General features: G+C 46.3%; 1 protein-coding gene across 4 annotated transcripts in view; it reads right to left on the bottom strand.

Annotated features, from left to right (window-relative positions):
- SEC24B (SEC24 homolog B, COPII coat complex component) overlaps positions 1 to 22,774 on the bottom strand; it is a 277,839-nt gene that overhangs the window by 80,167 nt on the left and 174,898 nt on the right. For all 4 annotated transcript variants that reach the window (XM_030190801.1, XM_030190802.1, XM_030190803.1 and 1 more), the window contains one exon: positions 14,090 to 14,213. In XM_030190801.1, coding sequence (XP_030046661.1) covers positions 14,090 to 14,213 — 124 coding nt within the window. The remainder of the gene's footprint in view (positions 1 to 14,089; positions 14,214 to 22,774) is intronic.

Raw genomic sequence — 22,774 nt, 5'->3', positions numbered from 1 at the left:
CTGACACTATCAAATGGAGGCAGAGCTGGTTTTGTGAAAACCAAAGATAGATGACTGTGGAAAATTTAGACAGGACAAGCACAGGCAATGCTATGAAGCTGAGTAAGGATTCAAGAAAACTGTATTTTGTTTTCGTAAGCAACTAAACCTTTTTGTTTAAAAAGTTTGTGTTAAATGAATAGTTGATTAAGTAGGTTACCCTCTTCAAGTACAATTCTCTCTTTTTTTAATTATTAGATGTATTTCTTGGAGTTTCTGGGGTTGTATTAGCCACCTTTTTATGTTTTGACTTTATCTACAGGTCCATACTGAAGTTGTATTAGCCATTTTCTTGACATTTTTGACAATAATTGAAACAGCTACAAGCAAACAGTGAAAACTGACCGAGTCGTAAATTGTTCTTCAGACCGGAATTGTGATAACTGGTGTAATGTAGAAAGGTATTTCTATCTATGAGTTTCCTGTAAATAGATGTATTGAAATGATAATTGTCCTTGGTGATGATCAAATCTAGGAAGTGAATCTTTTGTGAATCATACTGCATCTGGAACCTTAAATTGGAATCTTTCGTATTCAATCATCTATAGAATGTTGTTAAAGTTTCTATGTCTCCTTGCCACAAAATGAATATATCATCGATATATCTCTTATAAATCTTTGTATGATTGGAGGAGATATTTTTCCAGGTAAGTATGTTCAAAATTTGCAACATACAAATTTGCCAGGTCTTGAGCCACAGATGAGCCCATCACTGTACCCTTTACCTACTGGTAAAAGGTACTCTAAAAACAGAAGTAAATTTTGGTGAGAGTGAGAGTAGCACAGGTCAGGATCAAGTGATTGGGAATGGGTATTTCTTCCTTGTAGAGTTTTTTTCTATAATGACCAAAGCTTTGAGTTATGGGATGTTCAAAGTAACCATAAAAGTATCTATTGTAATCCTGTAGAATATTAATCATGCATGTAGTGTCTCTGATATAAGATGGAATGGAATGGACAAAAGGTCTGAGAAAAAAAAGTCAACAAAAATGGAAAGTGGTTCCAAAATGAACCCATTCACAGAGACTATGGGTCTACCAGGAGGGTTCACGAGTCTTTTGTGTATCTTGGGTAGTATGTACAAAGTGGGAATGACAGGCTTTGGAACTTGCAAAAAATCTTTCTTTTTTGATAAGGAATCCTATTTTAGAAGAAATGTCTATCAATTCAGAAATGTTTTCTTGGTCTGTTTCCCACTGTTTGCTTGTCTCTGTTTGTTGGTCATGTGATCCCAGCATTCCTCCACCTAGACGGACTTTCACTTGACAATAATTGTAAGCCACACAGAACTCAAGAGGCCGAATGTGGGATACAAGTGTCACAGTACAGTAAATGTAAAGTAAGGGCCATTTTGAAAGCTGAGCACAATTCTGTGAAGGACAGCAATGAGTGCAACTAAACCAGCTGAATCCGAGAGGTTAGGGCCATATAATTCTGTGAGGATAAGTCCACCCAATTCTCAGGTTCTTGACTGAAAATGAAGATCTGCTAAATGAAGGAGAGAAATGGCCATCTGACAAAGAGGCAAGAGACTATAGTACCAATATGAGTATCATCTAACTAAAAGAACATCGGTGGGAGAGAACGCAAAGAATAAGAGCAGATCAGGGCCACAGAGAGGGGGGGACAGGGGGGACAAAATTCCCCGGGCCTCCAAGGGGGGCCCAGCGCCCAGGTGCGGGGCGGTGGTCTGTCCTGGGTGTCAGCTGGTAAGGGCCCGGTGCTCCGCTCCCGCTGTTCCCACGAAAGGGTTGCTGTAGTCCCCACCTGCCTACCAGCTCCGATGACAGCCGATAGCCCTCTCTTCCTTCTCCTGCCACCACCCTGGCTTTAAAAAAAGAAATCACTGAAGCGGCGTCGCAGGCAGCGCCTCGCATCTGCCCTGCTTGCAAAAGAAACAAATCGGCTCGTCGGGCCTTCCCTCATTGTGTCCCGCCCTCCTCTGAGGTAACTTCCTATTTCCGCGAGGGCGGGACACAGGGAGGCGATGATGACGACGACCTCGGGGAGGGGGGCGCGGCGGGGGGGCCCCGGGGGTGGCCTTGTCCCAGGCTCGGCCCAGTCTCTCGGCGGCCCTGGAGCAGATGATAAAACTGTGTATGCGGGTGATACGAAAGAGTTCTAGAAAAAGGCACATAAGAGAATCATAATACTGGCTAGAAATACTTCTGTAGGAGAGATTCCATAAGCTGGTAAGAATTCTGTGTTCCTAACTGGAAACCCGCAGCCAGGAAAAAAAAAATTATATACTAGTCTTGTGGAAGTTCTTGAAATAAGAAATGTGAGAACGTAGCCCCTAGGAATTCCAGGCCTTATTCCAACGGCCAGAGGCAAAGACATCACTAGACAGCTTCATGGTGATTGAGAAATAGTAGCCTCCAGAATACGAGCACACTATAAGACAGGCAAATAAGCCAGAATGTTAACTGGTCCCCTTGAGAAGAGCAATTTTTTTTTTAGATGAGGACACCCCAAAGTGTGGAAACCATGACGTTCCCTCAGAAGGAATCAACTCACAGGATTCACTTCAGAAAAAACTGAAACTCCTCGACACAGGCCTGCCCAAAAATCAACTGAAGGCAGATAAGGGTCTCCACACTATGATCAATGCACAAGTGACCTGAAGGCTGTAAAACAGGAGACTCTCAACCTCTAGCAGGGATAAAATATCATCCCTGTGTGAAGCATGAGAACATAAAAAGAAAAGAACAAGCACTGACCCAACACACAGGAAGAAACGTTTTAAAGTAGTAGTACCTGAACTAAGGCAGCAAGGCTCCAAGTTCCCACAAGTGAAGTAAACTGAAGAGCACAGGCATCACAGACAAAAGAGGGGCTAGTGGTAACTAAGGAAGAAGGGAAAATAGTTGCTGATCCTGCACTGCAAGAAAGGAACTTGGGGCCCAGGGCTGGAGCTGAAAATCTCATTTCGAGCCATCAAGGAGACAGCAGACCCTCCTACCAAAAATGTGCTTCCCGCCACTGAACATTTTGTGACAGAACCAATACTTAACCTGTTCCCAACTGAGCATTGAAAAAGGAAACATTGTGTAAGCTGCCAATCCATGGCTACCTAGGTCACCCAAACAAGAAAAACTGGTCCATGGAGGACACCCATAGGAAGCACCATCAGTCATGGCATCTTTTGAAAAAGGCTTCACTGAAAGAAAAATGACACTGTGTAATAAAAAGGATTTTAGAGATTGCTTTTCAACTTTATCTGCCTTGACTAACAAGTGCACTTGTGGTCTGTATTGTTGATTAGAAGTAATTATGTTTAAAAATGATTGTTTAACTTTGATTGTGTGAAAATAAGTTGGAATGCAGAAAGATAAGACACAGCTCTAATTAATTTGGTATGTGAAGTGGAGGATGGCGCTTGTTTTCGAAGTTCAGACTGGCCACCTGGACTTGGAAACATGTGACCACATTCCAGTATGGCTTTTTTTTTAACCTATTTTCAAGCATTCTGTAATTTTCCTTGGCTCTGAAAATAAGCTTTAGCTTAATAAAAAAGGGGGCTTGTTGCAGCAGCGCTTTGATGCTCATCTGTGGGTGGACGCATCATGCAAAAAAGACTTGTTCCTGGTCAAAAGGAGACTTCGGGCTTTCGCTGCAACGGGCCTCCCGGCTGATGAGATAAGGGCCTGAAATTCCTGACCAGTGATGTTGTATGTATAATATGTATGTATCTGTCATATAGCTTTCTTTTAGTTAGATGATTTGATCATTGTATATACAAATGTAATAAATAAATATCTTAATCACTGTAGATTTTAGAACCTTTAATAAAGGTCTCATTTACCTAATACAAATCCAAAAGAATCCACAGTAATTATTGAGTAGTCTGTGTCAGTGAGACAGGCTGTAAATTCATAGCAGTACACACGGTTAGACTGAGTTCTGGCATTATTATGCCCAAATACTTCTTTTTGTGGATGGAGAAAAAATATTCTTGATCTTCCAGCAGTACTTCTCCTACAGCAGAACCACTGAGCAAAAAGAACTGCCTCTGCCAATCCTAATCCTCTAGTCGGTTCCCAAGGGAGAAAAGAAATCAGCCTCAAAGGACTGTTGCCCCCAGAATTCCCACCAGAATCAGTCTATGCTGCACTGGGAATCTGGGTCTACAGCCTTTCTGGGAGCAGGCTACTCAGCCTACTCACAGTTGCTGCACCAGGCTACATATCTGCACCATCTGCTAGAGCCAGAGAAATATTGAGATGCTTGTAGGCAGCACCAGCCCCCTATCAAAGGAGCAAAGTCAACTGTGAACGGTTATTTGGCTCCATCTGCTGGCAGGGGATAAAATCCATTCATCTGTCATGGATAAGGAATGCAAATAGTTTTCAGGAAAGTACTTACATTAATAATACCGTTATTTATTTATTGTATTTGTATCCCACATTTTCCCACCTATTTGCGGGTTCAGTGTGGCTTACAATACATTGTGAATGGTGGAAATACAATTTGTTACAACTCGATTATGGATTACATTGTGAGGAGTTATGCGAAAACAAAGTCAAAGTATCGTTAAGGGAATAGAACAGTGGAGAAGAACAATGGAACAATGGAAAGAAACAACGGGAAACTGATAGGGCAACTAAACAATAGTAGGAGAACAATTTGGTATAACATTTTTCTGTGAGTAGAGGTATAAATGTGGTAAAATTACGGGGGATTATAGTACATAGAAATGATAAATAGTAGTAGTAGTACAAATTATTTATTTCAAAAATCATTTTTCTTTTGTTCATTTTTCTATACAAAAGCACAGCAAATTATCACAACATATAAAACATAATTCCACATTCATTCATTCCCCACATTTATAACATGTTAAAAACCTTATCCAATGTTTAGGAGTAAGTCTGTGGTGAAAATTTCTCTTTTCATTCAATGAGCCACTGGTCCTCCAGGAGGCATATTTTCAAAGCACTTAGCCTTCCAAAGTTCCATAGGTTTCTATGGAACTTTGGAAGGCTAAGTGCTTTGAAAATGAGCCCCAAGGTGAACCAAATCAGTCCAGTTCTACCCGTCACACTGTCCCAATTTACATACATGGAAGTCTTCCCCGACTCCTCAAGTTCCTTACTGGTCTAGAGTTAAACACTCTTTAGTCCATTCTTCACATAATTGTCCAGCCCGACACAAAATTTGTGTTTCGCTCAGTTGGCATCCTCAGGAGCTGTCAGTCTGTGCATATAGAATCGTCTACAATTACTTTTACATCCATCAATTATAATAAGATGTATAACAAATTCCACTCACATCTCCAATAATACAAATATTCTTAGCACATCATAGCTGGAAAACTCAACCCGTGCAACTTTCCATTTCTTCCAGACTCTATGCACATGCGTATTATAAAGTAACCCGCCCTCTCAATTTAAACTCTCTCCAATTAACGCATGTCCAATCACAAAGCACCCATCTACAATTCACAGGAACACAATTACCTCACCAGATCCCATTCTATTTCACGCTTTAAACCAGCTGGTTCGAGGATATTGTAGAGAAATATTAATTTTTGTTCTACTCTATGCAATTTATATGGACCATTCCCACCTCTAGAATTCTGCAACTGATATAAAACCACAAAATGCAATGTGTCTATTTCATGTTTAGCCTCTATCCAATGGGCAGCAAGAGGTGCCTCCAATTTCTTTAATCGTATATTACTGAGGTGTTCTGTTATTCCGATTTTTATTCTTCTTGTTGTATAGTCAATATACCATCTGTCACATGGACAGCAGATCCCATAAACTACTTCCTGTGAATTACAATTGGTTTCACTTTTCAAGTAATGTATTCTATCATTTCCAAATACAATACAATAGTACATATACTGTATTTGCAATAGACACGCACTATATTTAAAATGACCTCCAGCAGCTGGATCCATGGACCTATTATATCTCGTAGCACACAGAAGCTCACCCAAATTTTGAGCCCTCCTATACACTATTTTTGGGGGTTCCTTAAATACTTGGTGAACTGATAGTATTCTCCAATGTCGCATAAGTACCTTCTGCAAGGATATAGATTGTTTAGAATATAGCAGAATGCATGTCAAGCATTCATTTTATTCAGTTTTCAACTCATGCAAGAGCCATTCCCCTATGTGTGTTCTTGGCTCTTTTTAACACTCTTTTAGTAACTGGTTCTGGATACGTACGTTGAGCAAACTGTTCTACTACTGCAGATGCTTGTGGGTTATAATCCTCTTTGTTTGAACACAACCTTTTAACAAGGTTTTTAACATGTTATAAATGTGGGGAATGAATGAATGTGGAATTCTGTTTTATATGTTGTGATAATTTGCTGTGCTTTTGTACAGAAAAATGAACAAAATAAAAATGATTTTTGAAATAACTAAATAATTTGTAAGATAATATAACGGTATGATTAATGTAAGTACTTTCCTGAAGACTATTTGGATTTAATACTAAGGAAATTTTGGTTGTTAGATTCCTGTGTGAGTATTGTTGATGGATAAGGAATGCCCACCACACACAGTTTCCATCTCAGGGACAGGAGAGTAATTTTGCAGTCACACAAACAGAGAAAGAGCAAAGTAATTCCCTTCTGCGGATAACAAGTCGAAAAAAAAAAAGCAGCAGTCTGGAAGAACAGAACCCCGCTCAGTTTTCACCAGAATTTAGTCAGAGGATTCTGTAGTAGGGACATACAAACTTCCACAGAAAGAACAGTCTGTGAGATCCACTAGGACAGCCTGGTTGATAAAAATGCAAATAGCTTCAAAGGAAAGGCCTCTGCAGTCCTTCTTGTGCCCAGAACAATAGACATTCATAACTGGAGTTGGTAGCTCTGTGCCTGAATACTTCTTGCATAGGATTACGTCATACCTGGGATAATTTCTGGCAGAAAGAACAATAAAATGGCTGGCAAAGCCATGCTTAAGGGAAAGAAGTGATGGAGGAAGGAGGGCAAGATATGGAGACCAAATGTGGCAGAAATAAGCAAATTGCTTGCTTCTAACTTGTACAGAAAAGAGCTCATGTAAATAATAGCAAACCTAGGCACCAGTTAGCATCAGGTAGCCTGGGAATGGTGAGCTATACACTAGTGGGATACAAAACAAACATGAATGCTCCTGTGAACATGTTTCCCCCAAGTGCTAAATCTAACCCAAGGGAGCAGGACTTGCAGCTTCCTGCACTAAAAAACCTCACCCACAGAGGTACAGAACAAAGTTACTGTTTAATTCAATGCACAGATTAAGTAAGCAATAAATAAATTAATAAAGGTACTTGCCATTCTCTGAGGCAAGATGTCTGGCTGCAAATGGTGAAGAGTGATTGGGGGGGGGGGGGGGGGGGGGGGAAAGAGGAGGAGGAGATAGCTGCTACACCTAACATTGCCCCCAAAACATACAGCCAATGACTAGTGTCCAATCACCTAGTGAGAAGGCTCCATATGTTTCCATGAGAGTGCACAGCCAGCAGTTTACAACAAGGAGGTGTCCAGATCCAGTCAAACCTTCTTCCCAGGACTATCTTCCTGAGGAAAAGAGGCAGCTGCCATAACAGTATTGCTCTTGGCCTCCGAATCTGGACAATGACCAGTATTGGGAGGAGGGGCCTCAGATGAAGCAGAACCTCCCATAAGTACTTCCAGCCTGCCTCTGAATTTTGGTTCTGAATGTTCCAAGACTTCTTCAAAAGACAATTAACTCTTGAAGAGAATGAAACTGCATAACCTGTTCAAGACTGCCATGTTTGCCATTCTGCACAGAAGCTCCTGAGAAGCATGACCAAAACACTGTAAACTTATCTTGAACTAGCCCTAACTAGGCAATATGAAAGATTCAAACAAAGGAACTCCTAGAATCACTTACCTCCAATATGCAAGATTAATCACCTGTTAAACTGTTCAGAAACTATTAGGTCCTATGTAGGGGATGTCCAAGACCTCTTGCATAATCCCCTTCCAGGGATGCTGGACCCAACACAAAAGGACTCAATTTGAATCCACTGCATATAGCTGCCTAGAACAAGATGACTACATAAAAAAGAAAGATTGTTTAAACAGACTGAAATCCTTCTACCATGGATGTCCCTGAATGCTGTGCTTCCCTTGGTTTCACATAAGGACAACCCACCAAGATGACCCAACACCTTACTCTTCTCTTTATCAGGAAGAAAATATAAAACTTGTGGCTACTTCAGGAGCACTGACTAGGTCTTATTCCAGGCACAACATATGAACCAGAGCTCAAGTTGGGGAACCTCCACGAATCACACCCAACCACCTGGCGCCTGCTTGCCTTCAAACCTAGCAAAATACAACAGTTAACACGCTGAACTGTTATGGCTTAGTTGTAGCATGTCATCACCCTTTATTGCAAGACATACTGGAAGAAAGTGCAAGGAAAGTGGATTGCACTCACCTAGCTGATGACTGCTTGCTTGCCTGTTCCCAGATCAGACCAAGTGCACTGGCTGCCCCACTGAACTGCAATGACTTACCTTCAGTGTGTCACCTCTCTATTTCCAGACATATTGGAAACAAGTAGAGGAAAAAGAGGGTGAGCATGATCATTTCAAGCCAAGTCCCAATCTGACGATACCATAGCAGACCAGAAGGCAGGCTGGGAAGAAAGCTGCACTGAATTTTTCTTCTTCCAAAAAATTTAATTAGCCAACATTTAGGGAATGTATCTCTGGATCCCTCCTGAGTAGGAGAGTAAGGACAGTAGGAACTGTAGCCACAAACCCCAGAAGGATCGAAGGGGGGACCGGGACCTGGCTCCACCTGGTTTAGCACCTCTGGGCTCTATGGACCAGCCTCTGCCAATCCTAATCCTCTAGTCTGTTCCCAAGGAAGGAAGGAAATCAACACCAAAGGACTGTTGCCCCCAGCATTCCCCCCAGAATCAGTATATGCTCCCACTGGGAATATGGGCCTACAGCTTCTCTGGGAGCAGGCTATTCAGCCTACTCACAGTGCTGCACCAGGTCACATGTCTGCACCATTTTTCACACTTAACCCTTTTTGTAGCTGTAATTATTAAGGGCAAGGCCTATCTGCTAGCTATAGTGATACAAAAGGCTCGGCCTATTCCTAACAAGCAAGGAATGAGTATCAGGTCCCCTTTCTATCAAACTGATAAGTCACATAGTACAGGCAAGGCAAGAAAGATTGGCCAAGGGAATGGTAGCTGAAAATCCAGTTGAATTCTCCCTTTTGTAAATGGTTCTGAACTCATCAAATGCCTGATAGCAGGATAAAATCAAATCTCTGGTTGATGAATAGACTAAAATCAATTATAGCATGATTTACCTTCAGTATTTATTTAAAAATATTTATATTCTGCTCTGGCCACAGTTCTAGGCAGAGTACGGGTTATATACATAATAATTAATTAAAACAACACAATTCTAACACAGACATTCTTCTTTCACCATGACATAATACTTATCCAGCATTACTTCAGTATGTGATTGAAGCTGAAATCAATTTTCCAGTGCCGGGTACAGCCAAAGACCAAGCATATCAGATGGGAATCTGATCTAGCTAGCAACACAGCAGGCCAGTTGGCCTTGAAATTTGACAGCGCATGAAGCTCATGACAGAGATTTGAAAAAGCACTTAGTTGATGGGTGGCCTGGGTACAGAGAATTGTGGTAGTTTTGCAAATAAACCTAAGGAAGTAGTTCCCATATCTGATCCTGGAGGTACCCAAGTCAGTCAGGTTTTCAGGATACCCTCAATGAATATTCATGAACGAAATTTGCATGCAGTGAAGGCAGTGCATACAAATCTCTCTCATGAATATTCATTGTGGATATCCCAAAAACCTGACTGGTTGAGGTTCCAGGTTTGGGGACCACTGAGCTTTTCTTTTTAATGCCACTTCTGTTATATTGACGTTGAAAGGGGAATAGAAGGGATTCATGGAGAGAGAACAGATGATATGTCATAGCTGCTAACATTATGACACCAAGGAATAGTGGTCAACACAAGCAGACCCTGGGGCCGATGGTCAAAAGCTGTTAATATCTGCAAGCGTTGACAGCCACGGCTAAACTTACCGAAAGAGGAATAGCAATTGATGCTCAAAGGAAATTGTATGTGTGGAAAATATTCTACCTTAGAAATATATTTTAGTATTTAGTAAGCATGACCATGTTCTGAATGTGTATTACTTCACTGTTTAACTATGAAGAGTAGGGTAAGCTGTTAGGTGACCCAGAGACCTTTAGGAATGGAAGAACATTGTAAGTCATTTGTATCTTACCTTGGGAGCAATTTATGACTCCATCTAGTAAAAAAGGCCTGTTTCTGACACAAATGAAATGGGCGCTAGCAAGGTTTTCCTCGGAGAGTGTATGTTTCAGAGAGTGTGTGTGAGAGTGATTCTGTGAGAGAGAGAGAGTGAATGTGTGAGTGTGTGTGTGTGACAGAGAGAGAGTGAGACTGGGTGCGAGTGTGTCTGTGAGAGAGAGTGTGTTTAAGAATAAGAGTGTGTGCCGGGGCTCCCCCTCCCTCCCAGTTCCAGGGTCTTCCCCCCCTTTCTTCGAGTGCCAGGGCCATCCCCTCCCTCCGTCCGAGTTTCAGGGTCTTTCCCTCCCTCTGAGTTTCAGGTTCCCCCCTCCCTCCAAGTTTCAGGGTCCCCCCCTCCCTCTCTCTTCCCCATTCCAATTCAGCATCTCCCTTCTGTCACCCTACTCCCACCATGTCTACTATCTACCCTTCTCTCCCTGAGCAAGCATATTTCCTTTCTTTCCATCCTTCCTTGATTCAGTATCTCCTGTCTTCCCTATCCTCTCTACTCCTCTGACCAGTGGCGTAGCAAGGGCGGGGTGGTCCGCCCCGGGTGCATGCCGCTGGGGGGGGAGGGGGGGGGGTCGGCTCCGCTGGCTCCCTGCTCCCTCTGGCCCGGAACAGGTTACTTCCTGTTCCGGGGCAGAGGAAGCAGGGAACCAGCGGAACCGACACCCCCCCCCCCCCACGGCGGGCACACGGCAGGCAAGAATGCACTCGGGGAGGGGGGGGACACAGACGGACTTGGGTGATGCGCCGGGGGGGTGTTTCATGCTGCACCCCCCCCCAGGTGCTTCGGGAGGGCGTCTGTTGAGCGCGTCAGTGGCATCAGGCAGGCTCGAGCCTTTTTTTTGTTGTGTTGCTGTCAAGTTGTATGGCAGTTTGGGGGGGGGGGGGGGATCAGCTGTGAGGCATGGGTTTGTTTTTTTTTACACCGGGTTCTGATGTTGACCTCACAATGCGTTTGCTGACGTCAGCTTGTGCTACGGAGCCTAGCAGACCAACCTCAAAGAAGTCACGAACATAGGCAGCAAGACGCATATGAGGTGAGAATTATTATATAGGATATATTATGGATAATCTGATGGTTAAGGGATGAAGGAGACTGTCACGGAGACAGTCATTAGTAATGCAGTCATTAGTAAATGCAGTCATGCAGTCATTAGTAAATGCAGTCATTAGTAAACTAACCACAAAAGAATACTCCTGTAATAATGTATCTTTTTACGTATTCTTGTGTGTTCAATATGACAAATTCCCTATTAAAGTAGCTGGCCTTTTTCCAGAATTCAGAACATATCTTGTCTGCCATTAAGACTTGTATGTTCTCATATATCAATAAACAATTATATATAGATATATCAATAAACAATTGTTAAATTGAGCACAGGCTAGTGTTTTTTATTTACAGTTCTACATATGTAAATGAGATTCATGGAAAGTTTTCGTGCAGCTTGGTAGGGAAAGCACTCAGCACACGCACAGAATGGTCTCGCGTTAAGTGTCGATGTTCTGCGCATGCTTAGGCCAGAGGAATGGGAGACGGGGGGGGGGGGGGGGGGGGGGGGGGAGGGGTGCAAATGAGTGCAGTAGATGTGCTCCATTACACAGAAAAAAAAGCAAAAATAAAATACAAAACAAGACAAAAGAAAAACAGAACCTGAGTTGCAAAATAACTGCTCTTTGGATCCTGTCGTAACATAGTAGTAACATAGTAAATGACGGCAGGAAAAGACCAGCATGGTCCATCCAGTCTGCCCTACAAGATAAACTCATATGTGCTACTTTTTGTGTATACCTTACCTTGATTTGTACCTGTCCTTTTCAGGGCACAGACCGTGTAAGTCTGCCCAGCACTATCCCCGCCTCCAGCTCTGCCACCCAATCTCGGCTAAGCTCCTTAGGATCCATTCCTTCTGAACAGGATTCCTTTATGTTTATCCCACGTGTGTTTGAATTCGGTTACCGTTTTCATTTCAACCACCTCCCGCGGGAGGGCATTCCAAGCATCCACTACTCTCTCCGTGAAAAAATACTTCCTGACATTTTTCTTGAGTCTGCCCCCCTTCAATCTCATTTCATGTCCTCTCGTTCTACCGCCTTCGCACCTCCGGAAAAGGTTTGTTTGCGGATTAATACCTTTCAAATATTTGAACGTCTGTATCATATCACCCCTGTTTCTCCTTTCCTCCAGAGTATACATGTTCAGGCCCGCAAGTCTCTCCTCATACGTCTTGTAACGCAAATCTCATACCATTCTCGTAGCTTTTCTTTGCACCGCTTCAATTCTTTTTACATCCTTCGCAAGGTACAGCCTCCAAAACTGAACACAATACTCTAGGTGGGGCCTCACCAACGACTTATACAGGGGCATCAACACCTCCTTTCTTCTGCTGGTCACACCTCTCTCTATACAGCCTAATAACCTTCTAGCTACGGCCACCGCCTTGTCACACTGTTTCGTTGCCTTCAGATCCTCAGATACTATCACCCCAAGATCCCTCTCCCCGTCCGTACCTATCAGATTCTCCCCGCCTAACACATACGTCTCCCGAGGATTTCTATTCCCTAAGTGCATCACTTTGCATTTTTTCGCATTGAATTTTAATTGCCAAACCTTAGACCATTCTTCTAGCTTCCTCAGATCCTTTTTCATGTTTTCCACTCCCTCCCGGGTGTCCACTCTGTTACAGATCTTAGTATCATCCGCAAACAGGCAAAACTTTACCTTCTAACCCTTCGGCAATGTCACTCACAAATATATTGAACAGAATCAGTCCCAGCACCGATCCTTGAGGCACACCACTACTCACCTTTCCCTCCTCCGAGCGAATTCCATTCACCACCACCCTCTGGCTTCTGTCCGTCAACCAGTTCCTAATCCAGTTCACCACTTCGGGTCCTATCTTCAGCCCATCCAGTTTATTTAAGAGCCTCCTGTGGGGAACCGTGTCAAAAGCTTTGCTGAAATCTAAGTAGATTACGTCCATAGCTCGTCCCTGATTCAATTCTCCTGTCACCCAATCAAAACGGTGTGCATCACAGACGGACATCATATGCGCATATTCAAGAACAATTCTTGTTGGTTACTTTTTTGGGGGGTTGCTATTTTTTTTTTTTTAAGGTTATAACAGACATGCATATGAAACACACAAATGAAAAGTGCAGACACTATAGAAAAATGCAGACCACTGAGAAGTTGCCCTTCCACATGGACCACCTCCTCAAACCTGCCAGAAAATTTTGAATGTTACAGGTAGGTGCTTCCTTCTGTGCATTGCATGGAAACATATGTGCATCGCACAGAATGCTCATTTTAATACATTTATATTTAGTTTGCAGCTGCTGCTTTTGTGAACAGTAAAAGCAACACTAAAACCCTTTGAGCATTAGCCACACAATAATGTACATGCAAAACCAGCTAAAACTGGTCAAAATGGAACGCTACAAGCCCAGAAAGCTTTGAGCATTGGCCTTCTATGTGCTAAATGTTCAGCCATGTAAAAGGATGTCATCTTTAGAAGACTCCTAAAAGAGAAGAGTGGTAATATGTTCATATTCTGGGAGGAGGCTGGCAGCTCTTCCACTGGAGAGGTGCGTTCTCCCAGCAAAGAGAGGAAACTGGAGAATTCAGGGACAAATATGGCCTAGCTTTCAGCCTTTGGCAGAAGGTCTCTGTGATCATCAGGGTAGGGGGAGTTAGAATTCAAAGCGGAAATATTTGCAAAAACAAAGATGATAATGTATATTTTTGACTTACCCAGTGATGCTAAGTCAGAGTACTGTGAACTTAACAGAAAGAGGTCCACTGCAGTCTGCTGTCCCGAACAATCAAGAGCCAATTTCTTATAAAAATCTGTTGCAGGGCCCAAATGTTGTACAACCTACAAAAAATATATACATAGCAGTAAAGAATAAAGCGAATGCTACATACCTGTAGAAGGTATTCTCCGAGGACAGCAGGCTGATTGTTCTCACTGATGGGTGACGTCCACGGCAGCCCCTCCAATCGGAAACTTCACTAGCAAAGTCCTTTGCTAGCCCTCGCGCGCCCGCGCGCACCGCGCATGCGCGGCCGTCTTCCCGCCCGAAACCGGCTCGAGCCGGCCAGTCCAGTATGTAGCAAGACAATACACTTCAAGGGAAGACTCAACTCCAAAGGGGAGGCGGGCGGGTTTGTGAGAACAATCAGCCTGCTGTCCTCGGAGAATACCTTCTACAGGTATGTAGCATTCGCTTTCTCCGAGGACAAGCAGGCTGCTTGTTCTCACTGATGGGGTATCCCTAGCCCCCAGGCTCACTCAAAACAACAACATTGGTCAATTGGGCCTCGCAACGGCGAGGACATAACTGAGATTGACCTAAAAAATTTACCAACTAACTGAGAGTGTAGCCTGGAACAGAACAAACAGGGCCCTCGGGGGGTGGAGTTGGATCCTAAAGCCCAAACAGGTTCTGAAGAACTGACTGCCCGAACCGACTGTCGCGTCGGGTATCCTGCTGCAGGCAGTAATGAGATGTGAATGTGTGGACAGATGACCACGTCGCAGCTTTGCAAATTTCTTCAATGGAGGCTGACTTCAAGTGGGCTACCGACGCAGCCATGGCTCTAACATTATGAGCCGTGACATGACCCTCAAGAGCCAGCCCCGCCTGGGCGTAAGTGAAGGAAATGCAATCTGCTAGCCAATTGGATATGGTGCGTTTCCCTACAGCCACTCCCCTCCTATTGGGATCAAAAGAAACAAACAATTGGGCGGACTGTCTGGTGGGCTGTGTCCGCTCCAGGTAGAAGGCCAATGCTCTCTTGCAGTCCAATGTGTGCAGCTGACGTTCAGCAGGGCAGGAATGAGGACGGGGAAAGAATGTTGGCAAGACAATTGACTGGTTCAGATGGAACTCCGACACGACCTTTGGCAGAAACTTAGGGTGAGTGCGGAGGACTACTCTGTTGTGATGAAATTTGGTGTAAGGGGCCTGGGCTACCAGGGCCTGAAGCTCACTGACTCTACGAGCCGAAGTAACTGCCACCAAGAAAATGACCTTCCAGGTCAAGTACTTCGGATGGCAGGAATTCAGTGGCTCAAAAGGAGGTTTCATCAGCTGGGTGAGAACGACATTGAGATCCCATGACACTGTAGGAGGCTTGACAGGGGGCTTTGACAAAAGCAAACCTCTCATGAAGCGAACAACTAAAGGCTGTCCTGAGATCGGCTTACCTTCCACTTGGTAATGGTATGCACTGATTGCACTAAGGTGAACCCTTACGGAGTTGGTCTTCAGACCAGACTCAGACAAGTGCAGAAGGTATTCAAGCAGGGTCTGTGTAGGACAAGAGCGAGGATCTAGGGCCTTGCTGTCACACCAGACGGCAAACCTCCTCCAATGAAAGAAGTAACTTCTCTTAGTGGAGTCTTTCCTGGAAGCAAGCAAGATGCGGGAGACACCCTCTGGCAGACCCAAAGAGGCAAAGTCTACGCCCTCAACATCCAGGCCGTGAGAGCCAGGGACTGGAGGTTGGGATGCAGAAGAGCCCCGTCATCCTGCGAGATGAGGGTCGGAAAACACTCCAATCTCCACGGTTCTTCGGAGGATAACTCCAGAAGAAGAGGGAACCAGATCTGACGCGGCCAAAAGGGAGCAATCAGAATCATGGTGCCTCGGTCTTGCTTGAGTTTCAACAAAGTCTTCCCCACCAGAGGTATGGGAGGATAAGCATACAGCAGACCTTCCCCCCAATCCAGGAGGAAGGCATCCGACGCCAGTCTGCCGTGGGCCTGAAGCCTGGAACAGAACTGAGGGACCTTGTGGTTCACTTGAGATGCGAAGAGATCCACCAGGGGGGTGCCCCACGCCTGGAAGATCTGACGCACCACACGGGAATTGAGCGACCACTCGTGAGGTTGCATAATCCTGCTCAACCTGTCGGCCAGACTGTTGTTTACGCCTGCCAGATATGTGGCTTGGAGCACCATGCCCTGACGGCGAGCCCAGAGCCACATGCTGACGGCTTCCTGACACAGGGGGCGAGATCCGGTGCCCCCCTGCTTGTTGACATAGTACATGGCAACCTGATTGTCTGTCTGAATTTGGATAATTTGGTGGGACAGCCGATCTCTGAAAGCCTTCAGAGCGTTCCAGATCGCTCGCAACTCCAGAAGATTGATCTGTAGATCGCGTTCTTGGAGGGACCAACTTCCTTGGGTGTGAAGCCCATCGACATGAGCTCCCCATCCCAGGAGAGACGCATCCGTGGTCAGCACTTTTTGTGGCTGAGGAATTTGGAAGGGACGTCCCAGAGTCAAATTGGAGCAAATCGTCCACCAAAACAGGGATTCGAGAAAACTCGTGGACAGGTGGATCACGTCCTCTAGACCCCCAGCGGCCTGATACCACTGGGAGGCTAGGGTCCATTGAGCAGATCTCATGTGAAGGCGGGCCATGGGAGTCACATGAACTGTGGAGGCCATGTGGCCCAGCAATCTCAACATCTGCCGAGCTGTGATCTGCTGGGACGCTCGCACCCGCGAGACGAGGGACAACAAGTTGTTGGCTCTCGTCTCTGGGAGATAGGCACGAGCCGTCCGAGAATCCAGCAGGGCTCCGATGAATTCGAGTTTCTGCACTGGGAGAAGATGGGACTTTGGGTAATTTATCACAAACCCCAGAAGCTCCAGGAGGCGAATAGTCATCTGCATGGACTGCAGGGCTCCTGCCTCGGATGTGTTCTTCACCAGCCAATCGTCGAGATATGGGAACACGTGCACCCCCAGCCTGCGAAGCGCCGCTGCTACCACAGCTAGGCACTTTGTGAACACCCTGGGCGCGGAGGCGAGCCCAAAGGGTAGCACACAGTACTGGAAGTGGCGTGTGCCCAGCTGAAATCGCAGATACTGTCTGTGAGCTGGCAGTATCGGGATGTGTGTGTAGGCATCCTTCAAGTCCAGAGAGCATAGCCAATCGTTTTGCTGAATCATGGGGAGAAGGGTGCCCAGGGAAAGCATCCTGAACTTTTCTTTTACGAGATATTTGTTCAGGGCCCTTAGGTCTAGGATGGGACGCATCCCCCCTGTTTTCTTTTCCACAAGGAAGTACCTGGAATAGAATCCCAGCCCTTCTTGCCCGGATGGCACGGGCTCGACCGCATTGGCGCTGAGAAGGGCGGAGAGTTCCTCTGCAAGTACCTGCTTGTGCTGGAAGCTGTAGGATTGAGCTCCCGGAGGACAATTTGGAGGTTTTGAGGCCAAATTGAGGGTGTATCCTTGCCGGACTATTTGGAGAACCCACTGATCGGAGGTTACGAGAGGCCACCTTTGGTGAAAAGCGTTCAACCTCCCTCCGACAGGCAGGTCGCCCGGCACTGACACTTGGATGTCGGCTATGCTCTGCTGGAGCCAGTCAAAAGCTCGCCCCTTGCTTTTGCTGGGGAGCCGCGGGGCCTTGCTGAGTCGCACGCTGCTGACGAGAGCGAGCGCGCTGGGGCTTAGCCTGGGCCGCAGGCTGTCGGGAAGGAGGATTGTACCTACGCTTGCCAGAAGTATAGGGAACAGTCTTCCTTCCCCCGAAAAATCGTCTACCTGTAGAGGTAGAAGCTGAAGGCTGCCGGCGGGCGAACTTGTCGAATGCGTTGTCCCGCTGGTGGAGAGACTCTACCACCTGTTCGACTTTTTCGCCAAAAATGTTATCCGCACGGCAAGGCGAGGTCCGCAATCCGCTGCTGGAGTCTATTCTCCAGGTCGGCGGCACGCAGCCATGAGAGCCTGCGCATCACCACACCTTGAGCAGCGGCCCTGGACGCAACATCAAAAGTGTCATAAACTCCTCTGGCCAGGAATTTTCTGCACGCCTTCAGCTGCCTGACCACCTCCTGAAAAGGCTTGGCTTGCTCAGGGGGAAGAGCATCAACCAAGCCCGCCAACTGCCGCACATTGTTCCGCATGTGTATGCTCGTGTAGAGCTGGTAGGACTGGATCTTGGACACGAGCATAGAGGAATGGTAGGCCTTCCTCCCAAAGGAGTCTAAGGTTCTAGCGTCCTTGCCCGGGGGCGCCGAAGCATGTTCCCTAGAACTCTTAGCCTTCTTTAGGGCCAAATCCACAACTCCAGAGTCATGAGGCAACTGAGTGCGCATCAGCTCTGGGTCCCCATGGATCCGGTACTGGGACTCGATCTTCTTGGGAATGTGGGGATTAGTTAATGGCTTGGTCCAGTTCGCAAGCAATGTCTTCTTCAGGACATGGTGCAAGGGAACAGTGGACGCTTCCTTAGGTGGAGAAGGATAGTCCAGGAGCTCAAACATTTCAGCCCTGGGCTCGTCCTCCACAACCACCGGGAAGGGGATGGCTGTAGACATCTCCCGGACAAAGGAAGCGAAAGACAGACTCTCGGGAGGAGAAAGCTGTCTCTCAGGAGAGGGAGTGGGATCAGACGGAAGACCCTCAGACTCCTCGTCAGAGAAATATCTGGGATCTTCCTCTTCCTCCCACGAGGCCTCACCCTCGGTGTCAGACACAAGTTCCCGGACCTGTGTCTGCAACCTCGCCCTGCTCGACTCCGTGGAACCCCGTCCACGATGGGGGCGTCGAGAGGTAGACTCCCTTGCCCGCATCGGCGAAGCTCCCTCCGCCGACGTGGTCGGGGAGCCTTCCTGGGAGGTGGCCGCGGTCGGCACCGCACGCGGTACCGACGTCGGGGACCTCAACCTGGGCGATGGGCCAGCCGGCGCCACGCTCGACGGTACCGGAGGCGCAAGCACCGCCGGTACCGGAGGGGTAGGGCGCAACAGCTCTCCCAGAATCTCTGGGAGAACGGCCCGGAGGCTCTCGTTTAGAGTGGCTGCAGAGAAAGGCTGAGAGGTCGATGCAGGCGTCGACGTCAGTACCTGTTCCGGGCGTGGAGGCTGTTCCGGGCTGTCCAGAGCGGAGCGCATCGACACCTCTTGAACAGAGGGTGAGCGGTCCTCTCGGTGCCGATGCCTGCTGGGTGCCGAATCCCTCGGCGACCCAGAGCTCTCGGTGCCGACACGGGGAGGAGACCGGTGTCGATGCTTCTTCGATTTCTTCCGAAGCATGTCACCGGAGCTCCCCGGCACCGACGAGGAGGACGTCGAATCCATCCGTCGCTTCCTCGGGGCCGAGACTGAAGAAGGTCGATCTCGGGGGGGCTGTACCGCAGGAGCCCTCAGGGTAGGCGGAGACCCACCCGAGGGCTCACCGCCACCAGCAGGGGAATGGACAGCCCTCACCTGCACTCCACCCGATGCACCACCGTCCGACGACATCAGCAGACGAGGTCCTGGTACCACCGACGTCGATGCAGCTATCCGATGTCTCGGCGCCGATGCAGAGGCCCGATGCCTCGATGCACTCGATGCAGGGGCGGCCGAGGAAGATGGTCTGGACGCTGACGACGTCGATGCACTCGAAGATCCCGGTGCCGATGCCGACGAAGAGCCCGAGAACAACACGTTCCACTGGGCTAGTCTCGCTACCTGAGTCCGCCTTTGAAGCAGGGAACACAGACTGCAGTTCTGAGGGCGGTGCTCGGCCCCCAGACACTGAAGACACGACGAGTGTCGATCAGTGAGCGAGATAACCCGGGCGCACTGGGTGCACTTCTTGAAGCCGCTGGAAGGCTTCGATGTCATGGGCGGAAAAATCACGCCGGCGAAATCAAAAGCCGAAATGGCGAAAATTGAAGCACCAAAATTTAGAGGGAGAAAAATCTCGACCGAGGCCAAAAAGAGGCCTACCCCGACGACGAAAGAAAACTTACCGGGGCAAAAAGCTGGAAGTACGGGGAGGATTTACACGAAACCCGGCGGGGGGTTTCCGGAGCACTTCCCGACTAAGAGAAAACTTTCCCGAAGGAAAAAAACACGCTCAAATAAATTGGACGCGCGAGGTCGACTTTCCGGGGCTCGACACGGCGAAAACACGACCGTACCGAGTGCGGACAAAAGAAGACTGGCCGGCTCGAGCCGGTTTCGGGCGGGAAGACGGCCGCGCATGCGCGGTGCGCGCGGGCGCGCGAGGGCTAGCAAAGGACTTTGCTAGTGAAGTTTCCGATTGGAGGGGCTGCCGTGGACGTCACCCATCAGTGAGAACAAGCAGCCTGCTTGTCCTCGGAGAAAGCTCAGTACATTGGTTTTGTAGGATGCTCTACACCTTAGTTTATAACATTAGTGTCACTAATGCAACAGCCCGAGGGCTGATTTTGCAACAAGGTATGTAGAATTCTGTGCAAACCATTTTGAAAATCTGTCATACTTCGGCAGGATACCTACACTGTAACAAATGACCATTCTGCATTCGAACAGCGTTATACTTCATAAAGGTTATTATTCTATAAATGAAATGTTTATATCACCAATTAAATACCAAAAAATATTTTTCTCTTTGGTAAGATGTTTTCTGTAGACAGGATTGATCAAGTGAAACAAAGCTTTTCCTTTTAACAAACAGGACCGAGTCAAGTAGCGCTATAGAAATGATAAGTAGTAGTACTAATTCCAAAGGTCAGGGCTACTCAGTTTTACAATTTGCCCACTATCCAGGAGCAACCCAGTCAAAGTAAGATGTGAGAGCTGCCAATGTTAAAAGGACAAAGCAGCCAGCAGAGCTCAACTGAATGCACTTTCTCCAACTGTGGACTGGTTCAAGCATGATGTGATAACTAAGTTGCTAATTTGCACATGGAGTCCAGTGAAGCAATTTCAGCTAGGCCACAGTAATGTCAGTGGATCTGGTTTGGTTTTACTTTAACAGTTAGAAAAGTACCAATTTATAACAGTATTGAGTAAAGGATGTAAGCCAGTTTGCCTTGCAACTGGAATACCTAATTCACTGGGGTCCGAGAAACAGCTGCATTGACTATCTGATGAATTTGTTTAATTTACGGTAGTAAGCCCCACTGTTTGGAAACATGCCAATGTATGTTCTGTTCTAAAGAAAGCAAACCTTGATTCATCTATTGTCTCTACTACTACTTATCATTTCTATAGCGCTACTAGACGTACGCAGCGCTGTACACTTGAACATGAAGAGACAGTCCCTGCCTGACAGAGCTCACAATGTAAATAATTTCTATCCCATGTGTAATCTTTCTTTTATCTCTAAGAGTAGTATTCAAACAACTCTCTCAATACATTGAGGACATCCATTTTCTTCACCCTCGACAGTCAGGATTTCATCAATTTCACAGTACTGAAACACTCATAGCCAGTCTCCTTAGTGATCTTCACTCTGCTCTGGACAGAGGTATCATTCCAAGCAATAGATCATTTGCAGTTGTAACTCCATACTCTCTCTCCCCCTGTTTCTTCTTTATGGGGTACCATAGGGTTCAGTCCTTGCCCCCTTTTTAATACATCTTCCTTTCTCCTCAGACACTTATCCAAGACGTCGGCCTTGCCGCTTACTATTATGCAGATGACATTTTCCTCATCTAACTACACTGATTCTTCTACCCGGGATTTCTCTTCACTGTAACTATCTCTAAGTAAGATTACAGATTGGCTGTCTACTAATCATCTTGCCCTTAACTGTTCTAAGACTACAGGATATTGGATCTCTGACCACTTCCTTGTTTCAAATCTGGCTCCACTGCTCGATAGTAAACCCCTACCGCTTGCTCCTAAATATCTTAGAATCATTTTCGACAATAACCTAACTTTTGAGCCACAGATTAATGCACTTATAAAAAGCTGTTTTTATTCCCTCAGTTTCAGGACATCTGCTCTTACCTTGACCCTTCCTCTCAAATCACTGTACTCCTGTGTCTTGGTAATTTCAATACTAGACTACTGTAACATAGTGAATGCCAGAATCTCAAACACTCTTCTAAGCAGGTTACAATCAGTACAAAACATGGCCGTTCAAACGTTTTTGTCATGTGACCTGTTTCGACCACATTACTCCCTCTTCTGATACAGCATATGTTATCGATAGGAGGAAGTACAACAGTGGCACTATGAGACTCAAGGGTGAAGAGGAGGAATATGTAGGACTGCAAAAGACAAATTCAAATAGGAACGGAAGAGTGGATGATAGACGACTACTACTACTATTAGCATTTATATAGCACTACCAGACGCACGTAGCGCTGAACAATTGACACAGAGAGACAGTCCCTGCTCAAAGAGCTTACATGTTTTTCAGAGGATTGTGTTCATGAGATGCTAGCTGAACTAAAGATGGAGAAAGCCATAGGGCAGGATGGAATACATCCAAGGGTACTGAAGGAATTTAGGGAAGTTCTGGCAGCTCCGCTCTCAGATCTTTTCAATAATTCTCTAGAGTCGGGAGTGGTCCCAGAGGACTAGAGAAGGGCAGATGTGGATCCTCTCCATAAAAACGAAAGTAAGGAGGAGATTGGGAAGTACAGGCCAGTTATTCTGACCTCTGTGGTAAGTAAATGAATGGAAATGCTTCTAAAACAGAGAATA

This window comes from Microcaecilia unicolor, chromosome 2 (genome assembly GCF_901765095.1).
Source record: "Microcaecilia unicolor chromosome 2, aMicUni1.1, whole genome shotgun sequence".
Classification (NCBI taxonomy): domain Eukaryota; kingdom Metazoa; phylum Chordata; class Amphibia; order Gymnophiona; family Siphonopidae; genus Microcaecilia; species Microcaecilia unicolor.
The sequence above is the reverse complement of the archived record's forward strand: the minus strand, read 5'-3'. Positions and strand labels throughout refer to the sequence as shown.